This window comes from Mya arenaria, chromosome 9, assembly GCF_026914265.1.
Source record: "Mya arenaria isolate MELC-2E11 chromosome 9, ASM2691426v1".
NCBI lineage: Eukaryota > Metazoa > Mollusca > Bivalvia > Myida > Myidae > Mya > Mya arenaria.
Window position 1 is genome coordinate 66,680,657 of NC_069130.1, and position 24,857 is coordinate 66,705,513.

The window sequence follows — 24,857 nt, forward strand, 5'->3', positions numbered from 1 at the left end:
TTTGCTATTCTGACTCTATCATATTGTAATGCGTCGACCGTTCCACTTTCGATTATTGAAGAGGACCAAGCTTAGTTGCATATATACAATATAGCAAACTAGTTAAACTACTTTGACCATTTGACAACTTCCAGAAAAGACCCTGGCAAAGTGGTTCCCGAATTGTTGCTTTAATTTGATATCATTTTATTTGTGTACGCTTTCGCCTCTTTTGTGTCACTTACACATATAATGCTCTGATTCAATTGTATTTTGTTCCATTAATATAACAGTAACGCTCTTTTTCCGTCCATAAACATGTTTTTGTTTTCAAATTTATTGCCTTTCCAATTATATGTGTATAGAGTATTTGCATATATACATGCATGCATTTATGAATAAAATGTAAATCTAATTTCTACTATGAGTAAAATACACTTGACAGCTGTTTTGAATAGAAACCCAAGTAGTTCATAACATTTAACACTCGTCGTCAACAATGTAGGTTTACAATGCTCGTGCCATTTGTTCAAGTATTTTCTAGACCAAATGCATGCATATTATGTTTAAAAGTCAAAAAACTGTGTTTAGATGACATTCATCATAATGACATGCTTTAACTCATTCGATAAAATTATGAATATAACATTAACTGCCATATAAGTAGTTTTTTCCCTCGCAAAAGTTTTTTTTTCGGTAAGAGGAGTCAATTTGTTTGTAACAAAAGATTGTGGAACAGGTGTATAGAGCGTTGAAAAGACATAAGTATTAAGCCATAGGACCTTATACCATCTTCTTTCAAAATCAATAACTAAATCTTAAGAATTATTGATAGACCAAAAGAGATAAATTCCAAAATCTCATTAACCTTGCTACAGTATTTTTTCACATGCAGCTTAATAGCAGTTAAGCAGGATGTTAGTAAAATTATAACCTGTTTAGTAGAACAAGAAATGGAATTAACAATAAATCGTGATTTTTTACGTATTTGTATGCCTTTTAGGTAACCAGTGTGAATGTTTTCATGATCATCATTCAACCAAATTAGAAATGTAGCATTAGAATCAATATGATTTTTAATAACACTTTATTCATCGAGTTGGCTAGAAATGTAAGTTCTTGAAGATTGTAACTCTTCAATTATGGTATTAACATAATATAAACGTCAAACTCTGATTACATTATTGGCTGCTTTGTCAGCTTGTACAAATACTAGTTTTTTATGTATAGATTTGATATCCATGGTCAGCTTTGGAGTTATCGAAATAGACTTTGCGGGGGTAGCGGTTGGGGGCAATGGATTTTTGTCTATAAGGTACAAGTCCGATCGCCAAGATGTAGAAAATTATTGTCTTATTTCCCTTCTGAGTGGTGAAAGAAAGGTTCTTGAATTTGTTTTGCCTACGTACATGTTCAATGTATTGCGTCAAAACGACTATTTAACATCATTTCAAACTTGTTTTGTTTCTAAGGATTCCACTGTCAACTAGCTCGTATCAATCGATCATTCTTTTTGCCTCGATCTGGATAAAGGTTAAGAAGTAAGAGCAGTATTTTGTGATAATTTGAAAGCCTTTGATCGGGTATGGCATGAAGGTCTTATCAATAAACTTCGTGGTATTACCGGTTCTTGTTTGTTATTGATCTGTGATTATATCAGTAAACGATAACAACGTAATGTTCTGTCTGTTTATTGACTGATACAAGTTCAATACCAGCTGTAGACCCACAAGGCTTAATTCTTGGGCCTTTGCTCTTTCTTATCTACATCCATGTAATTGTTTGTTTTGATGTACAATCAGACATACGACTCATCGCAGATGATACACTCTTGTAATTAAGTGTTGAGTACCCTGTGTTTCCTGCTCAGCAACTTACTGATTACCTAAACTTTGCATATGTTGGCATAAAGATGACTTGCTACATTCAATCATATGAAAACCAAGTTGTTTCTTTTCTGTAGAAACTCTAATATGCCTTTGCACCTCTTGCAATTCATGAATAATACTCAAATTTCTGAAGTTACACTCAAACTTTTCGGCGTCTAATCTTCAGCACCTGTTAATGGCACGATTGTATATAATCCGTGAAACAGACGGCTTGGCAGCGAATTTACCACACACGATCATTCCAATACGTTCTTTGTACGTTGCATGAAAGTATATATTTTACATTTCTTAAGCTATGTTGAAGTAAACCGATATAGTCTGGGATAGTCTAACGCAAGCAGATTGGGACGATTTAGAAATCGTTCAACATGAGGCGGCGAGAATTATAGCCGGTGTAAAGCGACTAGTATCTTTGACTAATCTTTATGTTGAACCTGGAATCGAATTACTTAAGGAAAGGCGACATTAACATAAACCTTTTACTAATATAAAGTATTTTACAAGATGTTCCACTCACTAGCACCAGCGTATCTAACTTCACTGATTCCATCAAGAGTTGCCGATTCTTCTTCGTACATTCTTTGAAATGCAGCTAACCTGAACATTTAATATAATTACAGTTGTAAACGAGTTTATTTCTACCATCAACTTCATCCGCATGGAAAGCCATACCGGAAGAAATTCGTTCATCGCCTCCTGTGCCTTCTTTTAGATACAAACTAAATAAGAACATAAAACATGTTCTTGATTTCTACTAGGAAGGTGACCGCAGATATTGTTTTAATCATGCTAGGTTGCATATGCAGTGTAGTAATCTCATTAAACAGCTATTCTAAAAATAAAAAAAACAGTCATTATTGTCAATGCGGTGAAATTAAGGATACCTGCCACTATTTCGTCACCTGTCCAAAATATAACGTGCAACAAAATATTCCAGTTGGATAGTTATCCTCCGTTGGTCATTTGTCTCTTCAACTATTAAACTTTGGATCGATGGAAGTCTCATATCTGACAAACAAACATATCTTTGACCACATCCAGAAATAAATGCAAAACATAAGCTTAAAACCCTTCTTCTCAATTCTGTCTACACAAATGTTTGTTTTTTTGGAAAAGCTCATGTTTTTTTGCCTAACATATTTGGTCTTTAATAATTATGATTATGCTCAAAATTTGTTGAACTGAATTAATTGTTAATGTTAGATCGAAATAGAAAATGTCTAAACCAAAGCATATTTATTTCGATTTCTGCTGGAAGGTCACACTCGCCACACTGCGCCCCATATTCCCCCTATTTAATGTCAGTTTACTCTCAATTTTATTCATCTCTGTCAAAAGTATAAAAAAAAAACATTTAATAAACAAATGATCACATGTGTTGGGCTACAAGTTATTACAAATGCCATTATTTAATTTCAAATGCTGGATCCGTCCCTAAATTGTATATGCATATAATACAGATAGGTGGTTAATTGATCAGCTATCCGGATTAATTGCTACGTCCATGTTATATGTTTCATCGTCAAGCGGAATAACACTTGTTGGAACACATTCCTGTTGTTTCAAATTATGCTCTAATTCTCTCATGTCTAATGACATATTCAGTGGTTTTCCTGCCCATTTGTGGATTTCGATACCCGCTGATGTTATGATATCCTTGCACAAAACCTTATTCTTTATCATATGAGGCACTACCAAAAACTCCGAGCCTTCAATGTCCATCTTCATAAAAACTGCTTTTGGTTTCAAAGGATTTATTGTTTCAACGATGAATTTCACTATATCCACTGTGTGTACCTTATACCTTGTCATATTGGCCTTATTGTTGATGGCTTGGTCTAAAATTCCTGCTCCCCAATCCAGATTAAAGTTTGTTTCCGAAAAGATTGTTACTATGGCATTGTCCCTATCTGAAACAGCAAGGTTGTAAAAATCCACTTGGAAGCCTTTGTTTTTGTACGACTCTTCAATAAATTTTAGTCTTTTCATATGCCTCGGGTTCGCTTCAAAGCCAAATGCACAGGCATATTTTTGCCTTTCGAAGATATTTCCAAAAACCCGGTCGAATACGGGGATTATTAAAGCCTTTGGATAAAGATTAGGTTCAAATAATTTCCGAACTTGCACACCTTTGTTTGAACCCAAATCCAGAAAGACATACCGACATTCGCGCACTGCATTGTCATTAACTTCATTGCTTCTTTGAGTTAACATGGATTTTCCAAGTCGTCCATGACAAATGTGATTATATTTGAAATGAATTAATACTATAAGTAAACCGAGAACACAAAAGACGACAACCGTTTTGCCAGTAGATTTCATACCTGATGTTTAACACTAATCATATTAAATGCAGAAATCTTTCCCGTTCTTTAGGTCTAGTATGCATAGTATAAAGCCCGATGTTGACGGAAACATGATATCACGGTATGTTATCGGCTCGGTTGACACGAAAATGTTATCCTTAACGAAACATTGATATTTGGGTTAGATTATACCTGCTCAACCCTTCGTACTAACAATCAGTAACTAAGTGCAAAATGGTCATATTTTTAGTTTTCGTTCAGAATCGTGGGTAGCATGAAAATGCTAGTTATAGGAAGATTACTATCGCATATCTGTGTATAAAGTTGATGTCGATGATGAAACATTGAAAGTCATTATGGCATCAATATTTATGCAAAGGAACTACAGAAACAAGCTCAGTAGCAAAAAGTTTAAACATAAACCCGGTTTAATGACACTAGGTAAACGCCAAAGACATAGAACATAAAAACAAAAAAAAACACAAACAAGAAACATGAAAAAACAGCACAAAACTCAACAAACAGCACATTGCATTCATACTATATATTAATCTAGTTTATGTATTGCAATATATTTATCGTTGGTTGTACTTTCAGTCAGTCCCGATGGGTTAAGGTTAGGGTTTATAAACAAACCTAGATTATATATATATATATATATATATATATATATATATATATATATATATATATATATATATATCTGGACTGACTGAAAGTACAACCAACGATAAATATATTGCAATACATAGTCAAGATTAATTACCACCCTGTTGGATCAAAATGTTTGAAAAAAGACACCAAAGTTCATTTAATCTAAGACGAAATAGAGAATACGTAATTGCAGTTGAAAAAATAAAAATCATCATTCTTTCTTATAGCCCTTGATCAGTGCCTGGCCAATCGAATGAGATCTTTGTTCATTTTATCTCCCGGGAATTTCGCGCTTCCAACCATTTTACTTTCTATTTCTTACATTTAAATCATGCTCCAAATACTAATACAGAACAGAAGAGAACGGAACGGAACATGACAGAACGTAATAGAACATTTATTGTTAAAATGAGCATATACATTTCATCGTTGTGTTTAGGATTAGCGCAACCACAATTAATTCATTTAAAGAAAATGAATTTAACTGGCCGTTGAATACTAAGTTTATTTTAACGCTTTTAAGTGTAACTCTTTATACTTAAAGGTCTTCAAGTAGATTATTGTTACAATTTCTTTGGTTTGTTCCATTTTTGCACAGTATTGGTTGCTGCAATAAACACCATTGCTGTTTCGTCACCAACATACATACGACATTTGAATTGTTGATATAATTCGATATGTTTCTGATGTTTTACAATACCTTTTTTTCTCAAATTATGCGTTGATATTTCCCTTTTTGTAGAAGCTCTTTGCAAATTATTAGATTTTGCAAAAATGTTTTTTTTATTTAATTGACAATTGTTTAATTACAAACGATATATCACTAATTAACTTAACTCGACTTGTTGTTTCCCTTGGTGATATTGGTGAATTATTTTAGTACACCAGCGTCAACTATAGATCTTGCCTTAGACATGAAGACAACGAAAACAAAAGGACATTTGCCATAAAATTTTGTCATCGAATGATGTGTGTGTAAAATTAAACTTACTTCGCACGTGTTAATTCTTAGTGTTTTATCTTTGGACATCTTTTTGTGATGTGTTTACACATTTTAGACCCTTCGTTAAAGATATCTGTTATTGACTCTTCAGATGTTACATACGTTTCAATTGTTGTGATTATTTTCATGATATTTCGCACTGAAATACAGACTGTGTTAGGTTGTTACTTTTGAGGTTCTACGCACTGTCTGTCTAATTAATTTACTACAAATGTGATTAATTTTCGTCCTGAAGAAGATACGATAAAATTAAATGTTGTGATATTGTTTTACTTTTTGTAATTTTTGCACATTTTACGTGTTGAAATAAATGCTTCTTTTCATCAAAATTGTTTGATAAAGTGCCATTGATTGCAAATACCGTTATTAACAATTAAAACCCTAACAATGACGCCAAACTAATATAAATCCAAATATTAGGAAAAAAAGGAAATATGTATATAAACTAAAGTTCAAGAGTCTATACGTCCTTTATCATAACCTTTTTTCAACATTGATGACATTCTACAACGTTGATTCAAAGAACAGAAAAAAAACAATATAAAATTAAATTTTCTGAATACAGAAAAATATATTGCAGTGAGACAATATAAAAGACCACTTTACATTCTATTCAGAACCATCCCAACCGAAATCAAGTTTCGCCCTTTTCATCTCCGTGTTTATCTGTTTTTTAAATTAGCCTCTAATTTATAATAGTTCCTTGTCTTTTTGTTAATGTTTTTGTAACAATTCCTAAAAGGTCCATTTAGTCAAGTATTATTATGGTGTGATGTGTTCGTATAAGTTCTGTTAAATTGAAATACCAATACAACATTTTACAAGGAACCTAAACAGCCTATCACATATGCAGTTTATGGTAATCGTCATATACATGTTCCAAAAGTGTTTTTTTTATAAATATATACATAGTTAGATCATATCGTATAAACATTTCTTAAGGTTTTAAAATTTACGTAATTCAAGCTCTTACTTCGATATAGAATGTACGTCATATAGTTTCAAGTTACATAAGGGTTACCGATAAAACACATTTAAATGATCCTTAACAATAGGAAGAACTTTTTCTTTGAAACTGAATGTACGCCGAATAGTTTCAAATTACAGAAGAGTCACCGATTAAACAAATGAGGGTATTTTTGATAACTTATATCTATTGCTCGGGCTCAATATATATGCAAAAAGCTACAGAAACATGCTCAGTAGCAAAAAGTTTAAACATAAACCCGCTTTAGTGGCAATGGGCAACGCCAAAGACATAGAACACAAATTCACAAACAAGAAACATAGAACAGCACACAACTCTACAAACAGCACAGTGCATAAATACTATCAAGAATTGTTAGGTACCGCCTTGGAACGGTCAGTAAAATGTAAATTTATTGGGGGTTTAAACCAGTTTATGTGCACAAACCTCACTCTTATCCCAATAATTCTTATTTTAAAAGACCTTACATTTTGCCATAAAAATATATTTTGACTTTTACCCATTGTTCAACATTTTCAATAAAAGTTGTTCCTTTAACGAGTTTTATTATTTTACACCAGTGTGTCTTTATTTATTTGTATTATTTGTGTCCAATTTCCAATTAATTTACTTTTGATCTAAGTATTTGTTAGTTGTGGGATTATTTGTGCTGAAACATTTAATAAATGATAATTCACGCTTAGACGTCATCTCATATATCTTTAAGCATTTTGTAAAGTTTCTTGCAAATTTTTCATACATTTTGTATTGCATTCATTATGCAGTTTTACACACTTTGTGTGGCAAGTGAACTTACTGCATAGCTTATATCATTTGTCACTAATCTATAATCGGAATATAACAGCTTTATCAAATTTGATCGCCAATTTAAGTTTTGTGACATGTTTCGACTCATTTTAAATGTTTATCGATTTGTTTCCTCTTCGATTAAGACCTACGCAGATTTATACTCGTATTGTGAAAGTAAATAAAACTTAAAGCACACGTTTTAAATTTTGGTCTTGACCTAGACATGAAAAATAGCCCTTTTACATAGTTCGACTTAAATTGCTTACACAGGTAGACCATTGGAATTGTTTAAAAATAAAAAAAGAATAATAACCCCTTAATTACTTAATATCATCATTTTTAAGACCGGACATAGTTTGGAAAATAAAACCATTCATCAAGTAGAGCATATATTATTTACATATAAATAAAGTAATTCCTACAAATTCAAAGCAAGATGCATCGCAGAACAGACTGCATTAAACGCTTGCAAACTCCATATTCGCTTTGACTCAATGATAACATAATTAATGTAGGTAATATATCAAAGTGAATTAATATCGATATTACTGTAATATCTAAAGATAGAAAGCCTAAGACAAGATCACATGGTAAATGATAATGTTTATACACGCAAATGATATCGTATTCAACATGTTTAGCAACAAGGGTATACACCTTTTCAATTTAAATGGTTCATTCAAGAATACAAATGTAGAAAAATGTATTCCGCAATACTTTAGGAATAAAAAAATGCCGGTAAAATGAAAAGCCTATTCGCAATTTTATATTTAACTATAATAAAATAGTAGCAGAAGCCGACGTTTCTGCAAATACACCTTCTTCATGAGATTGTATTTACTCAGTGTGGCCTTACGGCCATGTTGGATATATTGTTACAGGAGATTGCATGTTTATAAAAACAATCTCCTAAGGAAACTGCTAAATAAAGGTCCGAAATACCGGATTTCATCTTATTTACATACATATAAATAAGAATTGACCGAAACCTTATCTAAATATTGTAAAAGTTGGCGTAGAAGGGAAGGGTTTCAACATGCCTTAATGCTGTCGATGAATAAAATATCGTCCTAATAGATGTAATCATAGTTTGACGTTAATGTTATGTAAATATTATCATTGAAGAGTTACAACCGTCTAAAACTCACGTTTCTAGCCAAATCGATGAACAAAGTGTTATTAAAAATCACATTGATTATAATGTTAAATTTGTAAAGTTGTGTTGAATTGTTCTACTGTTAAACAGGTTTTGCTTGCATCCTGCTTAACTGTGATTAAGATGCATGAAAAAAGATAGTGTGGCAATGATTTTGAAAGTAGACGATATAATGACTCAGTGCTTAATGCTTGATATTTCAAGGGTTTATACATCTATCCAACAGTATTAAGTTACAAACAAATTGACTCCTCTTATCGAAAACGTTTTTGCTAGGGGTATACTACTTATATGGAAGTTAATGACATAAAAGCTTTTTTTTTTACAAATCATTGCTCAGATAATTATATATATTGGACATGCACAGATGTCATTTTAGTATTAACTTTTGAACTGAATAATTCTTTTCAAAATTTCGGTAAATATGAAATAGGCGTTTCAATGGGTGCTATCTAAGCACCTTTACTTGCAGACCTATTTTTATACTGCTATTCAAGTTAATACATGTTGAAAATATTTAAGTTTGGAAATCTTGCCCTTGTTGAAGAAATCAATAACACTTTTAGATATATTGACGATATTCTAAGTTTGGATAATCTTGATTTTACAATTAGCATTATATCCAAATACCCTTCACAATTGCTACTTAATAAATCTAATACATCCAATTTAAAAACATCCTATTTAGATCTGCAACTCGAAGTAAGGGAAGATAAATTGAACACCAATCTTTATAATAAACGTGATGATTTAATTTCAAAATAATGAATTACCCTTCTTTAGATAGAGAAGTTTGTATATCACTATATGTTGTTTGTATTGCACAGTTGAAAAGATATGCTAGAATATGTGCAGATGTCATAAATTTCAGCTCTCGCAATAAACTTTTGACGGAAGAAGTTCTAAAACAGGGTTTCAGATATCATAAATTAAGAAAAACGTTCACAAATTTGTAAATGGTCACTATAGTATTATGTCAAAGTCCAATATTAGTCCTAAATCGCTGATTGCTTATAGTATTGCTCATCCCGATTTGTATGCTGATGTTTAAATAAATCATAAAATCATTAAGGTTTGCAGCAGCTTGTTGGGCAGAAATACTCAGAAATTGCTTGAATTGATCTACAAGAATGTCACCCTGCCTTTAGCTTCATTGCTACGTCATCAACTTGGAAACAACTCATGACCTCTGTATTGTAAGAGGCTATCTTGTGAGGGCGGAGGTCAAGAGGTCATCTCTAGTTCTGAGCAAAAGGTTAATGGTATCAGCTGAAGTATTATTATTATTATTATTATTATACTCCATTTATATAGCACTTTTATCGTAAAAAACGTTCAAAAGTGCTAAACAAACAAATATAGGTATATATACAAATAATATATTGAGAGAATCCGTAGGAAGATACACATGATAAAAGTAAACACTACGGCTACATACAACCAATCTTTAAAAAGGTATTTAAAAGTATAACAGATGTGAAGCGATACTAAAACGGTACTTTAAAGACAAGGGTCGAGTTAAATAAAGTGTACAAACTTCATCAACTTATCTTAAAAATATCTAAGAAGTAAAAATAGTATTGATCTGATAGATCGTGTACAACTTACGAAACCAATGGAATAAAACTTAACGCAACATTGATACAAGCAGTAAATAGACATACGGATCAAATGGTACCAGAATAATAAAAAACAAACTAAAAAAAACGTGAAAAATGACAAGTTAAGGATAACCGCGTTTAATGACAATTAGTTCCCATAAATTAAAAAGGTGTGTTTTCAGGTCTCTTTTAAAAGAGGGATACGTGCCACAGTCCCTTATTCCTCTTGGAAGAGAATTCCACAGCTTTGAGGCAGCACGCACGTAACTTCTATCACCATACATAGCAGTCCAACGTCTAGGTGTTTGTAGTGTTATAGAGTTATTGCTTGATCTTAGGTCTCGTAGGGGTCTATATAGCTCAAACATGTTTTTGATATACTGTGGTAATTGGCCATGCAAGGCTATGTATGTAATAGAGAGTTCTTTACTGAACTATGTAGTGCACAGGTAGCCAATAAAGTTCTTTGAGCACGGATGTGATGTGGTTGTAACAGGAAGTCCTCGTTATAATACGGGCTGCTGTGTTCTGAACATTTTGCATTTTGTTCATCACGGTCTTAGGTATGCCATTCAGCAGCACATTACAGTAGTCGAGTCTTGATGTGACTAGAGACTTCACAAAAGATTTCGTGGCGTCATTGAAGTAGGTAATGAAGTCAGTCCATCATCTACATAAACTTGTTAGAGACAAAACTCTAAACATCATGAGAACCACTCTGGACTGTCTTTCTAAGACCGTAAGTGGTTACAGATTGAGAAGGCTTATTACCGAACACATGAACCCACATCCTGTATCCAATCATCACATTTACAGGATTGTTAACCTTATACCAAAATAACTTCAATATTCTCTCTCATCAATCATGAAGCAATAAAACATACTCTCGATGTCCCATGTGACTGCTAAAGCTTCTTTCCTGAAATGCAAAAAGGAAACCTAACAAACTATTTGTGAAATCGGGTCCTTTCATAAGAACGTCATTCAAAGACAAACCATGGAATTTTGCCTATCAAAATCCCCACGAATCTGATTTGGTTTCTGTGGATGAAACACGCCGAAAAGAGGTATGTACCAATGTTCACTGGTTGTCATAGGTGGAGCTGGCTCAGCATGACATCTGTCAGTAACACCCATCATAAAGGTAACAAAGTGATCTAGTTTCACTGGATTCTACTTGAAAGACCATCTTCTTGGCTCCTTTCAAATACAACAGCGCCAATGTCATCTACAATAATCTTTTCAACTAAAGGCAAACAACTTTTACAATATTAACATGAAACAAAAGTTATACTACTAGGTAGCACAACTGTTTTGCTTACAGAAACTGTATAATCAAATATACCTTTCCAAGACAGTTTACTCCAATAATGACCCAATCAAAACTCAAAGGCTTGGCATTAGGAGAGTGTCCAGGTCCAAATATTTGGTCAAGAACACGATGTACCTCCAACAAATTTCTACCTATCAACAAAGATATATCAGCATAACCATCAAGCTCGGGAATGCTGAATGCAATATCTTGCAGGTGAGAAAAGAGAGCTTCTTTTGTAGGGGCCTGTATTTTATGTATAGTGTTTGGAAGTGTTGCATCGGCAAGTAGTTACAATTGCTTAAGCTAATTATGATGTAATGGTTGCATGTGCTAGGTGTTATGCTTAAACTATAGCGCCTTATTTGAATGTTCTTCTCGTATACATGTAAACTAATATGCGATGTATCATATCAGATATTAATTACGCATTAATGTATTTTCGATTATAAGTTGGGATGAATTGCATGGTTATCAAACACATTTAATTGCATATATAAATATTGAACAGCTCAAACATGTACTGAACACATATATTATGTAATATCATTGTATATGTTTATCAATTGTAAATACGTTTTGCTCTTCATAATTGGAGGAAATTAATATATATACACCATATATTTTAGTGCACTATATGATGTAGTATATATTTAAAACTATAACAATTTATGATTAAAGATTTAGTTATCCTATTCATTTCAACTTTAAGACAATGCATTTGATAAAGTATGCAAATGCATTAAAAAATATTGTATCAAACATTGTTTCCCGCATTTATCACAAATCAAAAGCAATATCACATTTCAAGATAACAATAGTGTGTAGTAGTGATTTAATACTAAAAATGGAAATAATTAATTTAATAAGGAAAGAGAATCGTGGCCAAATATTTAATCAATTTCTAGTATTAATGAAACATAAACGTCCCTAACACTAAATTTGAAGGAATTATTTCTTTTAACACGCATAATGTATTATTTAATTTATAGCCAAGCAAAGCTGGCACTACATGTGAAAAAAAAACTCAATCAGAATATGATTTTTATTTATGCTGTGAAAATGTTAAAAATAGCATTATTCATGTTTGCTACTGAGCTTGTTTCTCTAGTTTTTCATATAAGTATTGCCTGTTTAAAGATTCATAATACGACTTAACATACGCTAATATTCTATGTTTATCAGTTTCAATGTTTTAATCGATATTTAATTGGATGGTTGTTTAAGCTCTGCACGTTTCTTTTCTAAGTTAGCGAACACATATGTATTCTTTTTAGCACCTTCGATCCATTCTGCTTTAACCGTTTCAATAGACCTTTTATTTTTCTTTATTGATTTTATCGAGTTGTTGATGAATTTCATCGAGTGTCTCGTCGTTGTTCGATTCCAGAAGTTCTTGTTCAATTTAATTTATGTTTTGAAATAAATCTTTTTCATGTTACAATGTTTCCTTTTTATTGCTTCAATACTTTATATGTTCATCACATAACCGGCCTTTAATTATTTCCCATAGGATATACAGATTCGATTCCCAATTAAATCCTACACTCTCTGTGATACATGCCTTTATGATTTTGAAAGGATAGAGGTTTTCAATTTAAAATATCCTGGACCTCGAGTTTATTTATTTATACTAAGTTGTATGTTTACTAGTGAGTGGTCAGATTTCATGCCGGGTTTTATATTGCACTCGATACCTTTATTGGAGAGTTCTTTTGAATAAATAATCAAAAGTGTTGGTTAGCTGTTAAAGTGTCATGTATATTTCCGTTTGTCCTTGTTTCTGACGCTCCATATATCACACATATCATTTCCAGCTTAGAACCTCTTCGCGCTTAGTTCGAGAACCTATGCCTTTACATTAAATGTATACTATATCTACTGGCATGGTTGTTATCACTGATAGTCAAGTTCACATCATAATTCCTAATACGAAGTATACCTACGAATGAAATCCACATAAACATACAAAAAATACTGTGCTGATTGAAATTCTTACTGAAAGTAAAGACCAAAAAGTATGAATAAAACCTAGAAATGTAGAAAGTCAAGAACACAACATGCTTCTTTTTAAATACCAACGAATGGAATCCACTTAAAACCACAAAAATAATATCATTTTTAAAATTCAAGACAAACGCGTAAGAATAATACTTTTGTAGAAATTCAAGTACTATATTTGTGTGAAATACTACATAACCAAGCTCAGCAGCCAAAAGTAGAACATAGAACACAACAACTAAAAAAACACAAACTTGAAAGATTGAACAACAGCACTAAACTCCACAAAAACACGTATATGTTTACACGTAGTACATCTACAAATAATATCCACTTAACAATACCAAAAATACTGGGCTGATTAAAAATCATTGTTTGTAAAGACAAAAAAATGAATTATAATTATGAAGTGGAAGTGTTGTGAAATGGGTTGATATTATGATTTTTCATAACTATGCACATTTAATATATAAATGTTATAATTCAATGTATGTATTATCTCTAAACGTTTAAAAATAAACGTATTCACAGCACAAAATACAATGAGCAATATGCATGTAATTATAAACAGCATTACACGTATTTAACTACTATTTTATCCTCTTAACAGTGCAGTGTACTATAGAGAATATATATGTTTGTTTTGGCTTGACAATTCTGCCTGATATAAAAGAGATTGTTCGTAATGTTTCGATTCATTTTGTTCTTTACAAATACTTACATTAAAATGAAACTTATATGAACCTATAAATCCTTTATGAATAGGATTTTAACTTAAATTATAAAAGTCTGGACAATGTTTCTTTATAAAAGCGAGATAGTATGACAATCTAGTAACACGACAGTGCAGGAAAAGGTTTTTAAAAGAGAATAAAGGAAAGAAAAGAAGAGGAAAAGACGTTTTTATTCAGGTCTTGTCATTAGACTATAAAGAATCACTACGGTCGTTCATGAACTTTTAAAGCTCGTAAGGCGAGCTATGCCTAATATTTGTCTTTAAATGTCTTTATCGTACCTCCTAAAAGCTGGCACCATTCCTCAGGCTTATTTTATTCGTTTACATTCGTTGGTTTCCGGTCGTTTGAAACTTGAACCTATTTAATCCGTTTATATGCTTTTTTTATATATTCTTCATTGTTAGCTAGTTGATGTGTGCTCTATTCAGGCATATATTTTTTCACATTAGTATTTATTGCTAAATGTTAGGATAAATGTGATATTTTGGCAATGCTTACCAGTTTAAGTCCCTAGTGGACTCGGATTCCGGTGAACTCTTGTTTCACTGATCGTTTCAATCCCATTATTCATCATTTAAGCAATTTTGATCTGTTCGTGGTCTGTTTGTACTGAATTGCTGATTTTTGTTTATATTGAACAAAAAGCATTTAATTAAAAATGCGATTTATTTATGACGTCATTTCCGACATGGCAATTCCGAAAAATGTCGTGTAAAATTAAAGGTCAGTTTCAGTGGTTTTAACTTAAAGCGGCGCGTTTAATCATGGACATATTCAAAGGAGGCATATACTAAAAGTAATGTTGCAAAAGGAAGTTTTCTTACGACCTTTGTGAATAAACATGCATCCGTCTCGATCCGGATACGCGTTTAACACCGAACACGTCGGGACACAGGTCGTCAGAAAAGTGTCCTGTCGTTATATATCTTATAAACATCATCGAAAAGCATATAATAACTATGTCTATTCTTCTTTTGCATTTAAAAGTACTTGAACGGAATCCCACCTTTGACTCTCCAAAGAGTCAAAATCTGGACTTGTAAATTTCATACTACTGTAAGCCAAATGAAAGTTAAGTGTTACATTTGGCGCAGTGACAAGTGAAATGTGAACTTTGAGTGTTCAAAAGGCCAAAGAAATTGTTAACTCACTGAAAGAAGAAAAGTACTTTTTATTAAACTCATTAAACTCATTGAAATAAATCCAATTGGTATTCAATTGCAGTACTAGTCTCGATCAAATTATGGTACTGATTAAAAGTCAAATTACATCTTCTAACATAATTCATCAGGGATTATTAGGTGCTTTACAGTTTAAATGTTCTTGTTTGTTTACAATTCCAGAGTCCATGAAAGTATGTTCCGTTCCTTAGAAGTAATCTGCTCATCTTCGCAGATCGATCTTTAACTTCAAGACGTATTACATATGTTACCCTCTTCTTCAATGGTATGATGTCCGACTTTAGATAGCCTTACGTATTTTTCAAAAAGCTTTCGTATAGATATGTTTGAAATATATTATTGTTTACAATTTAAAATGAGTTGAAAAACTATAAGAATAACTGATAATAACATTCATTTACAGGCTATTTGCGATAAAGATGTAATAATATAAATCATTAATATAAGACTGGTGGTGAAAGATTGTAATGACATGATTTCTGAATCCATATCACCTTTAACTAATTAATCTCAGGTGAGTTATAAAATTAAAGAAGTAAGATCTTAATAGGCTATACATCCAAAGTCAGACCACGTGTAAAATGGTGTACGAACCATCAAACAAAATGAGCAGCAACGCGAGATTTTGGGCCGTCGGACATACTTCATCAAAATCATCATTGATAAAAAATGCTTCCCCAAAAAGATTTTCAATGTGTTGAACATATCTACATATCATTTATCCTTCAAACGTCTTTCTTTAACATTATTTTAACTGTCGTATCATTTTCCTCTCGACTTATGACACATGTTATATTAAGTGTTTATTGTTAATGCATGGCCTTATTTAAAGAGTCTTAAGGACAAAACATATATAAAAACAATGGTTGTGTTCAGCGCTAAATGCCAATGTAATGCCTACATACTAGCTAGTGGGTATGAGCGAGATTCTGAATAACTCACCTTATAAAAAGCAATAATGATTAAATATGGCAAAATATTATTATCAAGTGTGACATCGAACATGTTAATTCAAAGACTCATCTATGACAATTACTAAAGTCATTTTTCATTGCAATCGCGACTTTCTTCCTGACTTGTTTCAGCCATTCATGTCGTTCTTTTTTAATGTCAAGATGCTTTAGAGATACTTAATTAAACCATTAAACGTTTAAAGTAGTATCAATATTAGGATTAAAAATACATTAACAGCCAGATTGAGTATTGACTCAGTGTTGCCTCTTATTGAATATACACAAAAATATAAATGATTACAAGATGTCTTTATAACAACTATCTTCCGTTGCGGCTTAAATATAGTATGATGTTAAGTTTGTAATATGCCATATGTACATATATACCCATACTTAATGTTGTTACAGGAAAATAATCAGTTGCCGATAAACACAGACATTCAAAGGGAACTTGTACAAAGTTATCGCGATAAAGGATATTATCATTTTGATGAGTTTGTTCTGAAAAGATGTGAAGGTTTGAAGGAATTGTCTGCAAATGATTCCGGAATAATGAAACCGTTACAACAAGTGTGCAAGAACCTTCATAAACTTCAAACGTAACATTTTTTGAATAGCAACTCATTTCGTCTATGTTTTGCCTTTAATTTACTAGTCCCCTACCGGTTTTATCAGATGGGAGTACATGTTTACCCTCATCCGTTTGTCTGTCTATCATTCATTCCGACGAAAATAGACGCTGCAGTTACTGCAGTTTGCAATTTATGTGACTGAAACTTGATATTTGGATATAGGGCCATTTTGAGAATATGGACTTTTTTATTTTGATGTTCAACAAATTTTGTGGTTGCTATGGCAACCAATTAGTGAAAATTCCTTTTTGACAGGATCATGTTTAACTAAAAATAAAATAAAGCTACATTATTGAACGTTGTTACGTAGAAAGAAGGCCATTATGAGATTGTGCACCTCTTTTTTGTCGAATAAAAAATGTCTTTGCTATGCAACAAAATCGTGAAAGTACCAATTCTAAACGTAATCTTGGCATATCTCAAAAAGTATGAAAGCTACATAAATGACTCTTTGTATGTGGTTACATGGCCATTTGGATAGTTTTTGTTGGACCAATCATGTGGTTAGTATGACAAGATAAATAGTGTAAATGTAGTTACGTCCATGCTGAAAAAATGGATCATGCAATAACTCAAGAAGTATGCAAGTTTGGTATACGAAAGTTGTTCTACAACTTGTTAGAAGTGAAAAAGGAAATTATGCACACCTGTTTGAAAATAATCTTATTATGTGAATAAAACCGTTCGGGGACTATTGTATTGCTAGCAATGTCCAGTGACATGTTATAGCTTTTTTCGTTAACCATAGTACACTTGAAAATATATAACAAATATCGGAATTGTTTGATTCAAGGTTAAATCTTTACGGTTACAATATCATATATGTTACAACATTCATAATTCATTTAATATAATTGGCAGTAATTACATAAAAAGCAATACCTATCATTACATAATATCTTATTTATTTTACATACCAGTGGGATTGCAAGGGAAATGCTAGAAGAACAAATCAGACAACAAAAATGGCAATGAATGGAATATATGTCACGTGAGCTGCAGAGTGTGGTACAATATGATCTGAATCAATATCAGGTACACGTTGACCAAGTAAGATGAATAATATATGAACTGCACTCAGGTTTTTTAGAGGGGTGGTTACAAAATATTGGTCTTAATTTGATCTAATATTGATGTACTAAGCGGATTGTGTGTTGTTAATAACCAACAATGATTTGGTCCATGACCATAAGATGGACTTAAGCTGCTTGTTGACCGGCAATAGTTATAAGTATCTTGATTGTGAAATTAAACTGCATCATTTATGCTCTTAAATGTGTTAGTGTATGATCAGTCACTTTGCATCTTTTGGACCTTATGATATATTGCCATATTCCATGTTAAACACGATGACATCCTAATACACCATTTGCGTCAAATTATGACAGCATACTTATGTCATTATATTGCTCGTGATGTTGTTATTTTTTTTGTTTGTACTAAAAGCGTCATAAGAACGAAACGAATTGAAATTCTGTTATAAATCGAAATTCGGATAGGCTTTTATTTCATGAAATTTTCTATTTTGCGTAAAATATCCAAATTGAGACAACATAAAAGTTTTAATAAATACTAATTTGTCTGATTTTAAAACATATTAAGTCTTTTAACTTTACCATTGAGCATTTCTGATTACTAGCATAATGGAATTAAGTACATGGTTATTTAGAATTGTTTAGTTATTTTTTTTTTGGTCATCAAGATCGATAAGGTTAGATAGCACTTCAGCGGTGCTAGCGTTAGCACTTATTACAATTGCGCAGTTTCAATCAAACCGACAGTTCTACTTTAATACATTTCATGTACTCTCTCAATATTCTTTGCAACCGAGACTTGATTCGGTAATAGGATTCCCATCCATAAATATGCTAGTTTCACTTATGGCTCCATTATGATAAAGTGTAAAGCATGGTGACCGGCCGTCCGTTTGTCGGTTGGTAGACCAAAACTTGTCCGTGTGATAACTCGACAATTCCAGGACCTATGGTCATCAAACTTGACATGAAGGTTGAGCCTGACCAGTAGATGACTCATATTGTTTTCGTAGTGACCTTTAACGCAAAAAGGTTGTCAAAGCTTGTTCAAGTGATAACTCACCAATGCCTTGACCTACGGTCATCACACATAACAAAGAGGCTGGTTCTGATCAGTAGAAATCCCTATTGATTTTAGGGGGTCATCGGGTCAAAGTACAATGTCACAGTGACCTTGAATGCGAAAAGGTTGTTCGAGTGATACTCGACAATGTCTGCAACCATGACCCTCAAACTTGACTTGGACGTTGGACCTGACCAGTAGATGACTCTTATTGAATTAAGGCTTCATCGGGTAAAAGGTCAAGGTCAAAGTGACCTTGAAGGCAAAAAGCTTGTCCGTGTGATAACTCTATAATGCCTGCACCCATGAAACTCAACCCTGACATTTAGGTTTTGGGGGGGGGGAGTGACCAGTAGATGACCTCTTTTTATTTTGAGGTCAAAGAGTCAGAGGTCAAGGTCACAACTCATATTGGTCATTAAAACTTACGTCATATTTACTTATTCCCTGGTGCTAAGAGGATACATGTTTATCTGCAATTATCATCTAAACATTATTAAAAACTGTACCTACTATCATCACAATTTGAATGGCAATAATCTTAAAACTGCCTCAAAGGCATTTTATGACAAATCAACTGTCATTTCGGACATGCATAGTTCATTCAATTGCCCAAATATTCCTGACAACATTACGCTCAGTGGAGCATAAGGCTTGTTTCTGCTCTTTTTTAACTCAAATTGGACTTGAAAGTATCTATATTGATAACGGATAGTTCTGTCTTATATATTTTCTGTCTTTTTGTGCAATTACAACCCCTCCAAGTTTTACGAAATTACAGTCGTTTACGATGCACTTACATTTTATATACTTAAGTATCGGAATGTTTTAGATATCATTCAGCCAATGTTGATTTTAATTGGATGAAACTCATTAACAAAAGCAAGGTTTATAGTATGTGAAACATACATTCTTATTGTTTGTTTCTTTCGTTCTGTCGAAAGTTGTTAAAAGAAATAAATATGTTATATAATGTGTTATTTGTAGCTAGTCTATTACTCGAAGAACTCAAGTTGTTGACATAGTTGGCATAGTCTTGGTGCCGTCTAATCATTGTGCAAACAACTTAAACATTGACAGAACGATCAAGATATGAAACTTGTCCGACACAATACGCACATGTGTAGTAAGGCCAAATACTGTTGCTTAATCATTGTAGTTCATTATCTGAGGGGATAACCTACTAACATGTTCAAACAAACACTTGTTCAGTATCGATATAATGAAAAGAAATTGGACACAAAGTTTATTTGTTTTAATTGAAGTCATTAATTTATCCAAGCCAACCACATTGAAAATGAAATTAAATGCGATGACATGTCAAACATGAGTATTTCGTCATTCTTTTTGCTTCTAGGAATCCCACCAATGTAACTCAACCAGAATATTGAAATGTTAACATGCGTTAAGGACAGGCTACGGAAGTTTTATACACAGGACCCATACTTGTTTGGTAGCTGCTCTTCTCTTGAAAAGAGCATTGGTCATAGATGCAAAGAACCCTACATTTATTCCGAAGAATTTTGAAAGTTATTCGAATTTAAAACATAGGCAAGCGTGGCCGTGTTCGATTTCAAATTCAAAGTTCATTGGAAATGGTAAGTTTTAATAGTGTATTTGATGTTTCGTTTGAAATTGAACACTGTCTTAAGAGTATGCTAAAAAGTAATGTGACAGTTTATAGTAATCAGTCATTTTTTTTAATTTTAGAGCGATACGTTTGTTTGGAGTTTATTGTAAGATTTGTATTTCAACTCTCTTATAAAAACATAACCATACTATTTGGTTAATTGTATATATCTTAAAGTAATTATACTAATAGTACCAGTGAAAGAGTTAACCAATTTATGATATATTTTAACACGAAATTAACTATTGGTTTTCATTTCATTTATAATTTGTAGAGAATGACATTGAATTGTATGATTCACTTCAAGAACTGACGAAACGCGCAAATGGTGATGGAATACCTAATCCAATGGAAATTCCAAATCGTTTGGCCAACAAATTGATTTCCTTCAACAAACAACCTTCCGCTTGGTGGATAGGAGTAATGGCAGAATACATGCTAGGAAATGATACACTTTCGAGAAATGTTCAGGACGCAATGCAGACAATGCCGTTTTCATCCCCAATAGTCGGATACTGGAAGAATATCAAGTGCTTAATTTGCGTATATTTGAATTTAAAATTACAGAATATATATTTCATAACACATTTAACAGAGAATAGAATATACCCAATTTCTTGAAAGCAACAATATTTATTTCAAAACGATTGAGAAGAAAGTCATTAACCTATCTCGTTGGCGCGCTGTAGTTACGGGAGAGTATGGTCTTGTGTTTTAGGGAAAACCGGAGTACCCAGAGAAAACTCACAAGAAACTAATGGATACAAGACTTGCCCATCTTACTGTCTGGTCTAGTTATCCGGGGGAAACCGGAAAACCAAAATAAAACTCACAAGGAAATAATTGAGACCAAATTTATCCATCCAATTGTATGTTGCAATTAAATTTAAATCTAAAATGTGTTACGACTGTTAAATTAATAAAACAAGATTATTTTGATACAACATTTTTTTTCAGTAGTTTATTTTAGTATTCATGCCTGAGAAAGCGTATCGTGACTGCTTTAATACCTGTTAAGGGTGCATGTAAAAAGAACTGACAATATTGGTACTGAGGCCAAGATCCATGCATTGCATGAATGCATGAACCATGTGGCCGATTGGTTAGTATGTTTTAAAGGTCACTGTTTGGATAAGTATGTATGTTATGAATCAATAAAATAATTTGAAATTTGTATTGAAAATGCGGAACCAAATTGAGATTTAATTTTTATATTGACAAGAACTCATAGTTCGCCTTAATGTTTTGAGATTCGATCATAATTAGCTTGCATTAAAGCTTCCTGAATATATTTTTCAACATAGATCGTGTTTTTTAATATAGTTTATGATACATATATGTAGCTGTTTACCTATCGTTGTTTAGATTGACAAACATAAAGAACAACTTTTCGGGTACAGTGATATATTTGTGTTGCTTACCATATATTATGTATAGATTGACACGTATTACACAAATTAACAGATTCAGTTATACAGATATGTAGATGTTCACTTCAATAACTAGGTACAATGCATACGAGGCAGTTAACGGTCGTGTAGAGCGCAAGGTTTACTTGGCGTCGGACGGCATCGATGTTCTCGATGAAGCCGAACAAAAGTTCGTAAATATTGTCTTTGATCCATTGTCAATTGTGTTTTAATCACCTCTTATGTTTTAAACCCTATATGGGAACTGTACCTATTTACAGATACCCTGAGTATGTGTTTCTGTTCAACAAAACCATTACACTGCATTCCCTTGATGACAAAACACGAACGTCAACAAAAATGGCATTGGATGGAATTATTCGCGACACAGTTTTGTTGTCAAGATGCGACTATCTCATGTGTACCATGAGTTCCAATGTAAGTACAAGGTATATAAAAATAATATGGACTGGCCCTGTGCCATTAAACGGGGAATATGTTTAAACTTTCAACTACTGGACTTGTTTCTGTAGTTTTTTATATATCTATTCAAATAAGTATAAGGTGATTAAAACAACAACATCCATGAGTGTTTCTATTGCTTCTGGTACGATTTATGTGTGGCAAGTATAGGCATAGCCAGACGTCAAAATTGTGCAATATAAAACCAGTCCGGGAGATTTTTGACTGTACCTTGTAATTTATCAACTTGTCCGTGCAGTGAAAGTATGTTATACTAAAGGCGAACCCACTTTATGTAAAAATGAAAAGTGTAAAATCTAAAAGTCTAAAATTTAAGTCAGTACGTTATGGTTAATGGCCGGAAAATCCTTATGTATAGCGAAATATTATCCGAAATTCTAGCCAATAAGGAATGGACTTGTGTATGTACTACGCAGTATTGACAAATACAATTGCTTTCAGATTTAAAATACAATGCTTAATCATATGATTTAAACTAAAAAAAAAATGTTTTCATATACTTCATGTGTTTTGAAACTTTAGGCTGATACGTTCGTTCCTTTGCTTGTGTACTGAAAGTTTGAGCAAATTGCATTTTTTATGAATATCGTTTGTGCTCAAATTCTAAACAAATGATGCAACTTGAGTCAGAATAAAGTGACATTCATAAGCATCTATTTTATAGAAATAATACATAAATGCAAGGCTTAACAGGTTTGTCGATTGGCGTATGAACTAATGCACGTGCATCAAGGGGACGCTTTCAACAGAGTTGTTTCCGTAGATGTGGACTGGTTTTATTATTCTATTATATATACTGCAATGGTGCCCCATAATTATCCAGTGCACATGGAAATACGTTTTAAGGTAAGAATTCAGATAACAGACGCACAAACCAAATAAATACATAAAAAGCTAATTAAAAAATAACGCAATATGTACACTGTACATATTCCTACTTTATCAAAAAGGTATTTTTGACTCGCTGTTTATCAATTCATTTTAAATTATTTAACAATATTATTTATATTTTCTACTCCGAAGAAGTCACCCCGTTGAGGTCATTGCTGTGCCCCAAAGGCAAGATTCGACGGAAATGGAGTTGGAACAGGTGGGATTTTAAGCTGAATATTTGCATCATGGTTTAAATATAGATTTCTTGTAGTGGTATTGTCAGCCTTAATCAGAAACAAAAAAGCAGTCTTAATTTTAAAAGATATAATGTTAGAAATATATGTGTCTACCTAATGCTTGTTAAATACCTAGTACTTGATAAGTAAAAACATATTATAACACATACATTATTTTTGTTTTCTAATCTGAAGAAACCACACCCTTTAAAATCATTGCTCTGCCCCAGATACCAGATTTGACAGGGATGGAGTCTGAACAAGTATAATTATATGTTGATTATTTGAATCATTTGTATACATATAGACTTCAAAAAGTGGTATTGTAATATCTGAATCAGTAATAAAATGGCAGTCTGCCTAAATCTTCAAATGTATAATGTTGGAAATATTAGTGTCTACCTAATAATTGTTTTGTATATTGATAAAGAAAAACATGTATGTCTAGACATGATGTGTGAATGAAGTTGTCAACATTCACATGATTCTTAGATGCATCAAACAACCTGAATTAAAATTAGCAACCAATGTAACATAATACATGTTTATTTGCACTTTGACAAATTGAATAAACATTGTATGCTTCCAATGAAAACTGATGTAGGTTTTAAAACTTGCTCTTGTATGACTTTCAAGTCACGGTCCGTGTTGTCATTCATGTCCTTACATGGATATAGGTCTTATATATGTAAAATTAGTATCTTAACATTCTCATTTCAGGCAAGAATGATTTGGAGATATATCTGACCACGGATGGACAGTATTTCAGCTCAGCACTAAAATCATGAACTAACAAAACAAATGAAGAAATAACATCTTAAAGAAAATTACAATGTTTCAAAACCGATAATTCATGAACAGATAAGGTGGTAATTAAACATTCTATCATAAACAGATGAACAACTTTTAATAGATAAAACATTAACTTACAAGTTTCTATGAAAAAGT

The 24,857-nt window shown here is 32.4% G+C and overlaps 1 protein-coding gene across 1 annotated transcript; it reads right to left on the minus strand.

The window, feature by feature from the left end:
* Window positions 1-1,654: 1,654 nt before the first annotated feature.
* LOC128203023 (uncharacterized) lies at window positions 1,655-4,312 on the minus strand. Its single transcript, XM_052904262.1, has one exon. It carries the CDS (start codon window positions 4,188-4,190, stop codon window positions 3,345-3,347), a length of 846 nt encoding a protein of 281 aa, XP_052760222.1. The 5' UTR covers window positions 4,191-4,312; the 3' UTR covers window positions 1,655-3,344.
* Window positions 4,313-24,857: the final 20,545 nt, after the last annotated feature.

Bases quoted from the DNA above. Each gene is read 5' to 3' on its own strand.
- LOC128203023 (XM_052904262.1), bottom strand. From the start codon at position 4,190: ATGAAATCTACTGGCAAAACGGTTGTCGTCTTTTGTGTTCTCGGTTTA.